General features: G+C 36.9%; 1 protein-coding gene across 3 annotated transcripts in view; it reads right to left on the bottom strand.

Moving 5' to 3' along the window:
* Nucleotides 1–12,260, bottom strand: part of helz (helicase with zinc finger) — a 114,506-nt gene that overhangs the window by 47,790 nt on the left and 54,456 nt on the right. For all 3 annotated transcript variants that reach the window (XM_061922852.2, XM_061922850.2, XM_061922851.2), the window contains exons 11-18: nt 11,029–11,184; nt 10,680–10,950; nt 8,361–8,487; nt 8,034–8,246; nt 6,298–6,437; nt 4,072–4,251; nt 2,754–2,855; nt 315–493 (exon numbers count right to left, since the gene is read on the bottom strand). In XM_061922852.2, coding sequence (XP_061778836.2) covers nt 315–493; nt 2,754–2,855; nt 4,072–4,251; nt 6,298–6,437; nt 8,034–8,246; nt 8,361–8,487; nt 10,680–10,950; nt 11,029–11,184 — 1,368 coding nt within the window. The remainder of the gene's footprint in view (nt 1–314; nt 494–2,753; nt 2,856–4,071; nt 4,252–6,297; nt 6,438–8,033; nt 8,247–8,360; nt 8,488–10,679; nt 10,951–11,028; nt 11,185–12,260) is intronic.

The raw sequence follows: 12,260 nt of genomic DNA on the forward strand, positions 1-12,260 counted from the left end.
AGTGGAATGTATTATTTAAATCATGCGTTGGAAACACGGACTGGAGTTTTTTTTTTTTTAAACTGGATCTGGATCGGCATTTTCCCATGTCTTGCCAGTACGCATTTTTTGGCAAATATCGGCGGCCGATCCGATCCAAATATCGGATTGGGACATCCCTATTAGGGATTACCCTTTTGCAAACCGAACTCTGATATTAAAAAATGAAACAATAATGTCATATAAAATCGTCTGTAAATAAATAAATACATTTGTGACAGAACAGACCCTTGGATTCTTTTTTTGTTTGACAAATGACATGAAATATTTCTCACCGGGTTCCAAGTCAAGTTGGCAGAGGTACTGGGAAGTGCTGAGGGTGACCACAACCACACGATGCCTGAGGATGTCGTCCTTCGTGGGCATTTGAAAATTGAGTTGTGTGCTGGAGATGAGACAGTACTGCTGGACCACTTTGTGGACCGTCTTCACCCAGCGGTTTATAAAATATACCCTGGAGATAGAGATACAGAAAAAAGCATTGTTTCAAACCACAATTTGCCAACTTGGAGGTCACCAATGATTTACTTCAATATCATACGTGTTTAATACAAGTGGAAGAACCTCACTTTTTTCCAGTTGAATCCTGCTTCCATAAGCAAGCACATGAGCAAGCAGTCCCATATTAGGTTTGGGGTGGCAGTAGGGATGCAACGGTAAACGGTATAATGATAAACCGCGGTAAAATTCCAGTAATACCGTTTAAATTTGTCATTACCGAAAAAACTTCAGTTTTTTAGGCAACACTACCTACTTCCTGGAAACAGAAGGCTGCCGTGTATGCAAATAAGCACCGTTAAGCTCTGAAAAAAATGGTGGCAACTACATGGACTGCTCTGGAGATGTTCTCTCCAAGTAAACGGAGCCGATTGCTTCGTTTCATTTCATCATTTCTCATAATTTCTTTTTATTCCTTTCATGAAAATGCATATATACAAGCCATGTACAGTTCACACTCATTGTTTTTTTTTTCTTATGCATTTCCATGATCAGAAAGAAGCAGATGAAAGAATAATATTCTTATATTTATCTGCTCCCTTTTTTAACAAATTATTTTAGATTATTACTCAATTATTTAATTTCACTCGCTTCTACTTCCATGGACTCTCAACGTGTGTTAAAGAGCGCACTGCTGTTATTAGATAACAGGTGTAGACAGTATTGGAGACAGACGCATTTGTCCTGATTTACCATGCAGCAGGCGATGTGTGGGAACGTTGCCACAACTTGTTTATAAAGTCTTGTCGTGTGTTTACTGGGATGGTCACTCATCTTTTATTTAACTGCTAACGTTGTCAGTGTTCCCATAACATCAATACAAGCTAAATTGTTTGTCATCTTATCGAATTGAACGCAGCATGCGTTCTTGGCGTGGCACAAAGATTGTGTATTAGATGTGTGAGGTATCCCTCCTGTTTATATTTTGTTGGCCAAACTGTTGCACTGAAACACATGGTGTTGGAGAAGAACAACTTGCTTATTTGACTTCATCTTCATTAGCCAAGCTGCTTTGTGTTTTATATTGATATCAAAAAGTAAACACTAGTTGTTGTTTTTTTACAACACTTGTGTTTTTCCCATTTCACAAAGTTATTACTTTAAAAACCATTCATGTGACATAGCATTTTGTTAATGTTTTATGGTGTATAGTTAATTCCTATACGACATATTTCTGCTCAAACTCTTAATGGATCTGTCCAAATACAGTATGTAAATGTACATAACTTAAAAAAAAATACTTCTCTATGAAAATGTAAAAACAGAGATAAAGGCATGTAATGGAAAAAAAGCTGACACGTTGATACTATTATTGAAGAAAAACACAAATATTTGTCTTTAAATGTATGGAAAACAGACTTTTTTTAGACATTAAAAATGACGTGATGGCGTCGCGTTTGCACCCCACCCCAACACTGTTTTACCTAACATAATAAATAATTGTGATTTCAATATTGATCAAAAATAATCTTTATTATTTTGGCCATGACAGCCCTATATGAGCTAGAGCTCATGCATGAACACTATTTTGCACTTATGTCCAAAAGTTGCTATCTTCCACAATTTTCACATTTATTTTTTATTTGTTATCATTTTGTTTCTGCCATATTACTTTGTTTATAACGCTTGTATTGCTTTCATATGCACATTGAATGTTCTACTTGAGGTACATAGATATATTTTGAATGTGTTTTTTTTAAATGAAACTAAGTTTTTGAAAATTTTGAGCACATTTAAAAACACCGCGATAATATTGATAACGTGATAATTTTGGTCACAATAACCGTGATAAGAGATTTTCATACCATGACATCCCTAGGTGGCAGTTTAAAGACACTTTATGAATATACATATATGAATGATTGTTCACTCAAGAGTATATCCAGTAAAAGCGGGAGTTCCTTATCCCAGTAACAATGTCACGCAACAAACTTCATAATAGTGTGCATCATTCTGACATCCCTAATGATCCATTAATTACAGAGGGAACTCCCTCTTCTGTCAAAAAGCCAATTGTGAGAAAATGCTCTGTGGCACCTAATTATACAATATGCAACCAAAATTAGGTGTATATATAACTTACGTGTTAGGCCTTCTTTAAAATTCATATTCAAATGTGCAGAATAAACACACAAAAATGCTATAGCGTTGGCAAAAATATACAAATGTTGTTTGCTGGCACTTTGGAGCAGAACGCCTGTAGCTTGCTACCATACCTGAGAGGTCTGGCATGTGGATTGCCTGCATCAACATAAGGATGAAGGTAGTCCTTAATGTAAAGGTCAGCTGCACTGTTGGAGTGGGTGCAGATCAAAACCCTGGAGAGACAAAAATACATGCCAGAAACAAATCACACTCATGCACTTGGTGCAAATAAACAGAGACACAGTACACACGTAGTAGTAGTAGATGTAAACGTAAACACAGTAAACCTATGCTTCTAAATAGACAAACATTACAACTTTATAAAAAGTACTGGGATGGGATGCAGCAGCAGTAAAGCATTATGAAATTACAATATGTGCACCTGACAGAAATGAAGTCATACCATTTTATAGTCATTTAAACTCTGTCTCTAAATTGGAATGTCACCTTGGCTTGTGCTGGCTCTTAAAGCATGTATAATTCATTGTAAATATTCAATATTACATGCATTCGAGTGAAATGAAAAATTAATATTACATTCCTATACATTTTTCAAAGCACATTTTTCCCGTCCAAGTTACATAAAGACAACCTGCAGTCAGATACAGTATTAGGAAACTAAATGTTCAGTAAGGTATTTCATTCAATATTCATGCAAGAACCGATGACCATCGTGCAATGTGCTAGGGTTACATACAGTATATGGTTTCCATTAGATGTATCTGTCACATTCCCTTTCAGTGTCTGCACTCAGTACTTAATTGTGACAAAAAGTGCTCATAGGATAATTGTGCAATGCTTTATAACTGACAAACCTAGAATGTGCAATGAACAAAAATGACAAATGCATTCTAATGACCAGCTTCTTTTGAGTGAACCCAACTATGAGCAAATAGAAGCTCTAATCAATCCATCACAGACACTTTTCATCTCGGGTTTTACTTAAAAATGTCAAACCAGAGGGTTCCATTGCACTACAGCTACAATCAGGGCAATCACACTTTCTGCTGTATCTCAAACCATACCCTCTGCCTGACCTCTCTAACCAGATGATCTTATTCATCTTATAAAGGATGAATGAATACATCAATGACTTTTATTTTTGTTTTTAATCAGCTGTTTTACTGCCATATTACAGGCACCATTTGGAAACAAATGTCTGTAAATAAACATTTACAAAATCTCCATAAGTAAATATCTAATTTTAAAATGTATATGACGGTGCGGTCAATATATGGAAAAAATGTTCCTCTAAAATTTAGTGCAGCATATAGTCTGGAAAATATGTTTAGTGGCTGTAATCATGAGATGGTAAAACTTCATCTTAGGTCAAATGTGAGTACAAATCAATTATAAACATAACAAATGACAAAAATAAAATAAACAGACCTGCTGCTGTCCTGGCGGAGGATGTGCTTAACAGCCTGTGCCAGGGTGAATGTCTTGCCAGTGCCGTAGGGTCCAATGATGAGGACTGGGGGCAGGGGGATCGATACAGGAGTCGTAATAGCGAGGATGGCCTCTTTCTGTTTGGCATTTAGACGAGGATCCAGCTGTTCATCCCATTGCCTGAAGATGGAGGAAGGATGGGTCAAGTAATTAACAAATCAAGGTTTTAATGAAATACAGTTTTTAAGCATTATGGAAAATGAGGTGGCTTTGAAGAGCCGTGACAGGGCCATTAGGGTTTTCGAATTACTGTGGTAGGGTGGACAAATTTAAAAAGACTTTTGTATGTACAGTAATGACATGCATACACAATAAATGTAAACATCATCACCTGAGAAAAGGTAGGGTTTGCATTTAATGTGGAAAGAAAGATTTGAGGGAATGTTTACGTTAAAGGGGAACTGCACTTTTTTGGGAATTTTGCCTATCATTCATAATAATTATGAGAGACATGACGATGGATGTTTTTTTTTGCCTTTTAAGTATTAAATAAATGCGATCAAAAGTTTGCTGACAATGGAGCCTAAGGGAGCTGTGCAATTCCGCATATAAAGCCCTTGAAAAACCCTCCAAACACCTCCATCGAGGTTATATATACATGATGCAAGTATATATGTAATGTAGTAACAGGCACATTTACAATAGCATTTAATATTTATGTATTTTGATCATTTTAAGCATATGCGGCGCATTGATTTTAAATACGCATCACAATGTTGGCTTTTTTACTCTTACTCACGGATTATTACTCACTGCAGACTTCAAGAGAGCCAACAAACATAATAAAACATCACTTACTCTACAAGGTCTGTTGTCATTACGATGCCGACTGCTGGGATGTTCATATATTCCCATTTAAGTGAAGAATGACTCATAATCCTCATAAAGCGTCGTTTTGTGTCGTCCTCTGCAGTTTTGAGTCCTAAATGGCTGTCAAAGTGTACCACCTTGTCGGAATACCTACTCAAGACTTCTTCTATCCAGGTGAGATGCATGATTTATGATCTACAATAAACTTGCAGGGAGCAAGGAAGCGAGGAAGCAGCAGACCACTCAATGATGTAAACATAGGGACACACAGAAGTGATCAAGGCGCTGCTAAAAATAGTATGCCTGCGTTAGCGCTTATAATAATATCACTAATACTTGGTTAATATTGAAGTCACGAAATGTAAATGGAGAATTGTTGGCGGTTTTTGAATGGTTATTTAATGGGTTTTATGGGCGAAAAAGAGGAGCTCCCATTGGGTCCGCTGTAAGCAGACTTGTATTTACAATTTAGAATGCATTAAAAACAATCCACTCATCGTCATGTCTTTCATAATGATTGTGAACCATAGGCAAAATTCCAAAAAAAGTGCAGTTTCCCTTTAACATAAACAATTTCAATTTTTGAATGACTTGATTTGAGGATAATTTGTTTTTTTGTCACTTAGTATAAATGTAAAGTTTAAAACTATGTATTACCGTACATGAAACAGATAAATATTCCCCAAATACTGATGAGTGTTCTCAATTGTGCAGCTACTGAATGTACTCCTGGATTTGTTGTACTTAAGGAACTACTGCTTAGTATTTATCGACCTACCACTGAAACACACAAAAGAAAATCTACCTAATTGACATATGGAGACAAGATGAAGCAGAAGCTCACATTCCTGGGATTATATCGAACTTCAACACAATGAATAATGAAAGACTACCACCTCACTCTTCATACCAGTCAAACATCATTGCTGCATCTAAAACAGTGATTCTCAAACTGTGGTACTTCAACCACTAGTGGTACGCGGGCACCAACTAGTGGTACACTAAAGAATCACTTGATTAAAGTTTAGTTCCTATATTCAAACACATTGTTACTGTTCAAACTGTGTGTAATGTTAAAGTGGCCACAAATGGTAAATATAGTTATTGTAAAACTTTGCCTTGTTTTTAATGAATACTTAGGCCTTTGAGAACCACTGGTCTAAAAAATGAAAGGCAAAGGATAACTGGTCATCTTATAGACTGATGTGAGGGTGTTTACCAGACTAACATATTGGGTGGTCTTCTACAACAAATGTGCTTATTAAACAAGGTGGGCCAGATCGCGAGATGAACCTCTAAAAAAAAATAAGTTAATGAATTAAAGTCAACTTGTTTTTGCCTATACACTGAATTTACCTGTTGGGGCTCCAGGGGATTGTTGGCACAAGGCAAACATCGGGGAAAAGGATGCCATTGTCTTTGCCATCTTTGATGCGATCCAAGGCATAATGCATCTCACACAGTGGCAGCCTATTCAGCTGGAACTGGAGCTCCACCTGTTGTGGGTGCAAATGTCAGTCGATAAAGCATACACTGTATTTTTGCAACAGCAGTTTTACCACCTCAATACCAACACTAACGTATAAATGTGGGTTTGGTAAGAAGGAAAACAGGGAAATGGTAACAAAAAAGAAAGGAAAATGGATGTCTAAAGCGTCGAAGGATAGCATTCAGCAATGAGGTTGGGTTAGGTAAGGAACCCACAGAGGTGATTGTAAAATGAATAGCAGGCAGGAGCAGAAGATCCAAAAAAAGATTAGGGTTAAAAAATAAATGTATTGATTCACATCTTAATTGCGGTTCACATTTATTCCAATTTTAAATCTACAGTATACAAAATGTTCCAAAAGTTACATTTTTGTTGTTTTTTAAAAATGGAACAAGAACAAGTTAAGAGGGGAGGAGTATATTTACAGCTAGAATTCACCAAGTCAAGTATTTCATATATATACATATAAGAAATACTTGACTTTCAGAGAATTCTAGGTATATATATATATAAATAAAAGAAATACTTGAATTTCAGTGTTCATTTATTTACACATATACACACAGATAACACTCATCTACTCATTGTTGAGTTAAGGGTTGAATTGTCCATCCTTGTTCTATTCTCTGTCACTATTTTTCTAACCATGCTGAACACCCTCTCTGATGATGCATTCTGCTTCGTCTCCTTGTTGTGTGCGCAGTTGTGCACTGCACTCTCTAAAAGCTGTAGATGTTAATGTCACATATGCATGTACAGTAGATGTACATGCATACAGTACATACAGTAGTGTCCTGTTTAAGAGTGTCACAACATTGCTGTTTACGGCAGACGAAAACATGACTGCTGCTGTTGTGTGTTGTTACCGCGCTGGGAGGACGTTAATGAAACTGCCTAACAATAAACCCACATAAAAAACCAAGAACTCGTCCACGATCATTCTACAGTTATAACGTGATTGAGCAGGCATGCTGTTTATATTGTGTGAAAGCGGACGTGAAAACAGGCTGCCTGAATTTCGGGAGATTTTCGGGAGAAAATTTGTCCCGGGAGGTTTTCGGGAGAGGCGCTGAATTTCGAGAGTCTCCCGGAAAATCCGGGAGGGTTGGCAAGTATGGTACACATTGCTTCGAAACTGGAAGAGAAGACGTTCGCGGAGGTGGGCGGTGCAACCCCTGAAGAGTCGAAGCGATCTTTGTAGTTTGGCAAAGAAGTATTGTATAAACGGTCGTATTTGCGAATTTCCTTCCATTTGCTCCATTGGAGATTGTAGGAATTATGTGACGAGCTGACCAATCACAGCTGTGCGGTCCGCGTCGCTGCTGATGCGAAGACAGATTTTTTGGGGATGTGCGCATCAAAATCTGCAGGGGGAGGAGCAAGACGGTAAGAGTATATTCCAGGCTTAAGTGGGGCCAGGCCCTTCAGACTTCCCCATGTTAGTGCACCCAGAATGTAATTTACATTTATAACTGTAGTAAGGAGCTTATGAGCAATAAAACAATTGTTTCTTTACGCTGCTTTAACCTGCAAGATTGTCCAATGATTTTAATCAAATTATTCTCATGTGTCCCATTTATGTTGTCTCATATAAATCCCAAACCTGGATTTTCCTGTCTGGTTGTAGTCCAAGTTCATCACAGCAGTCTTTGCAGATCCTTAGGAAGATGTAATCCTTGGTCTTTTCTTCAATCACAGCCTCATAGACACGCTCTTTGACCCCTGGAGGTGGATGGCTGCTGTGGCCCTCCCAGCCCAAAGGCAGGAAGAGGACTGAATGCACCTTGGTCATCACAAGTCGCCCCGCCAGTGTTTCCTGATGGGAGACAGAAATACTGCTGTATTAGACAAGCTAGCAAACAGCATATTAAGAGGTTGTAACAGCACTACAAAGGGAAACTCATATCTCGATTACAGATGATCTCAATACCTCAGACAGTGTTTTAGTGAGTTTAAAACGTGCAAAGAGTTGTCCATTCTGGGCATACTTGGCTCCCACAGAAATGCCGGTCAGCATAAAGCTGTTTACAAGCTGCAGGTTCACTTTGATGTTAAACCTGAGGGAGAAACAAATGTGTGATTAGGGGAACTCAGACACAACTCGAACACATCTCGGAAACTATTACATTTTTAAATAATCAACTTTCGAAATAGCAGACTAATTTATTTCCAGGAATTAATCTTTACCCTTCACTAAACAAAACAATCCTGGGTCCTGGGTAGTCTTTATTTAATTAATTAATTATTTGCTTTCTGGTTAAAAGTGTATAAAGCAATGTTTCTTCCAAATAACTAAAGATTAAATGTTTAAATATTTTGCTATAAAACATTTAGACAATGCTATTTTTTTAAACAAATTCTCCTGGTGGCATGTAATCACTGATTAAAACGCTCAGAACCTGAAGAAAAACAGACGATTGCCTTTTAGAAAGGACATTAAATTAAACATGTAATCAGAATCACAGTAGGTTGAGATAGGGCACCTAAGAGTATTAATAAAACATGTCTGCTCATTCGCACGCTAAATAAACAGATTTCCTTCTATTGAGAAATCCCCTCAGACGTGTTATTAACAGTTATTGACTTGTCTGAAACAACACCACATTCACAACGAAGAACCAGCCTGACACCTTGTGGTATAAATTGGCATCACAAAAAATATTTGGTTTTAGTAGCTATCAAGCAGATTTCTATAGCTTTTAAACAAAAAACATTTATGCATCAGGATGTATGGCATATATTATCAGAAACATAATCAACATATTTAAAAAAATAAAGATAATTGGAAATTAGTTACTTTTGTATGTTTTATCTTTCAGATCCATTATTTACAGTAGTATTTGTTAAAATACAATTGTACTTATTATTCAAAGGTAACAAAATATCACCTGCTACATTTGGTACTTATCAGTCACAGTGGAAAGCATACAAAAATATGTTGATCGTATGATTAGTAGTAGTTAGGCCTGTGCCGATAACACATTTTGCTTGACGATATATTGATCTGCAAATTATCGCCAATAAAGGATATTATTGTCAACATTATTTTGAAATTAAATTACACACTGATTAAACAATAATAATAATAATAATGATGCTAATATACCCTTACAAATAAAATAAACCTATATTTATGGTATATGTAATTGAAATGTAAGCTTTTAAATATCCAAGTTAAGAAAATAAAAAATATAATAAAAACATACTCTCAGATGACTGCACTTTGATAACAATCACAACCAAAAGCAATGCAATAGGTTCTGTCTCTGTTAAGGAGGGTGTGGAGAGACCCTCAAATATGCACAACCAAAACAATAAATAATATGGCTAAATAAAGTTATTGCGACCAAAATGATCAGGGTTATCATTACTACCGCTGTACAGTTGAATGTGCTCCACAATTACTTATACCCACATTAAAATCTTATAACCAAGATTTTATTTAATAAGATAGACACACATTATACTTTCTTGGCAGAGGAAACATACAATTTTGTTCTGGCATTTTATTTGTGTGTTTTAATATGTTTATCTTCTTCCATTTTAATGTGTAAACATTTTAGAATGTTTTTAAAAAACAAACAAATTAGGTGATCATTTCCATTCACTTGCCGTTTATGACATCACGTGAGTTCACTTCCTGCATAAGACACCGCCGTCTATTTTAACTTGACACTGTGGAATTTATATCGATAACTTTGGGCAAAGACAGCACAGACTTTAGGTTCAACGTGAAAACTGTATCTTAGTTGTGTTCAGACAGTAACGTGTTTATACAAGTGTAGTTTAGGGTATGACGTTTTTCCAATGGGGAAAGACATTCATTTGTCTTGTTTTCATGTTATCTAAGCTAGCTAGCAAGCCAAAGCTCGTAGTAGGTCCATGATTTTATCATTTATGTGGTTATCAATTACCGGTACGTTTTTTCAATCATTTTATTTTACTACGGTAATACTAAAACGCTTATCATTAATATGGTTTATGTGCACATAATACAAACGCAGCAGCTGCTGCAAAGAGTGACCACTCTGCCTCTTGTAGCCTGTAACAACGCATGCACATGGCGGTTATTGAGCCTGGCAAACTTATAGAGTCCATTGTCATTTATCATTCGGTTAACTGATGACTTATTGAATATCGAACCAGGTCTAGTAGTAGTAGTAACTCCTGAGTCTTATTGATTTATTTGTTATCTACTTTCCTGAATGATTAAACAACTACACAAAAATATAAACATTATATCACTCACTTGCTAACTTCCTTGAATTGTGCAATCTCCTCTATGTAGAGGAGATCATGCATCCGGGACTGGTAGTTTTCTTTGGTCAGAGTCTTGTCCAACACCGACTGGGTGAAGAGCTGGTCCGCCGACAGAGGGATTTGATAGCGAGAAAGTAGGCTGCGCTCCAGATCAGACATTGTCTCGTTGGGCGTGAATTCAACTATCGTCTTACAGGAGGAGTCCCAGCGTTTTGTAGTCATCAAGAGCTGCTGTCTGGCTGCATTAAGATGTTCTAGGTCTGGAAATCCCAAAGAAATAAAGTAGTATTACATCATTGCAGTTGTTCATAATAAACAAGCTTTGTATTTATATTAACCTTCAATAGACGCAGCATCCACCATGATCCGCTGCATAAGCACTGGTTCTGAGCCAAAGTCAAAAACTATTGTCTGTCTGAAGGTGCCAAAGATCTCTGTGGTGAAGTCCACAGCGACCTGGTAGACATAATGGTCCATGCCATTGTCTGATGCCACTGTCAGCACAGAAAAGATGATGACATGGGTAAAAATGTTAATTCACTTGTGCTCCTTTTTACAGAAAGTAATAAGAGTTGAACTGTCCGCAAAAGAGGCAAGACTACAATTTAACAGATGAACTCAATATTAGGGATGTCCCGATACAACTTTTTCACTTCCGATACGATACCGATATTGTAGCCTTGAGTATTGGCCGATACCAATACGATACAGGCACGAATCATACATATATTTATTCCTTATTTTGTTGTGTGGAATGTTAGAAAAGGCTTGATATAGTGATGTTACTGTTACTGATGTTGTAGTGTTAAAACAGAAAACAATAGTCAACTAGAGTAGGTATAGGAAAAACTGACCCATTTATTATTAACCAATTGGTTACATACATTTTAACCTTCAACATAAGAGTATTACCTCAACAAATCCAATAAAAACAAAATATTATATTTAAAGTGCAAAATAACCACTAATACCAACATAATTATACAATTGAATAGAATAAATTAAAAATAAATTAGAAGACCCTGAAAAATAACCTAAATAAATCCAATTTAAAAAAAAAAAAATGTTTTAAAATGCAAACAATTCAAGTTCACTTCAGTTATTTTCTTACTGTCAGCATATGTTGGAAACAACTGTGGGCAGGGACAAAAACAACACAATATTGTCCACTGTCCAACTGCTCTAAGTTAAGAGTTCACAAGGTGCTCCATTAAGCGTTTAAGCCCGACATTACTCACCACCGACAGGGGCTGGTCATCAAGCACAATAAACTGGGCTATCTTTTCTGTTATGGCCATTGCCTTTTTGCTGTCCCGTGGTAGTTTGTCACGTCTTGCAAAGCTTTCGGCCAGCGTGGGTTGCTGAAGCGAGCCAGAGGTTTGTTGCTTCGCCTTGCTGCTCTCGCGAAAATCCTCATGTTCTTTTTTATGGTGTTTTTTCAAATGTGCGATGAGGTTGCTTGTATTGAACCTTCCCGGTTCTGTCCCTCCACGGGACACTTGCGCCTGACAAATGTTGCATTTAGCGGCAACGTCTTTGTCCGAGTTTAGGTTAAAATACTTCCACACAG

The sequence above is a fragment of the Nerophis lumbriciformis genome, linkage group LG27 (assembly GCF_033978685.3).
Source record: "Nerophis lumbriciformis linkage group LG27, RoL_Nlum_v2.1, whole genome shotgun sequence".
Taxonomy (NCBI): Eukaryota; Metazoa; Chordata; class Actinopteri; order Syngnathiformes; family Syngnathidae; genus Nerophis; species Nerophis lumbriciformis.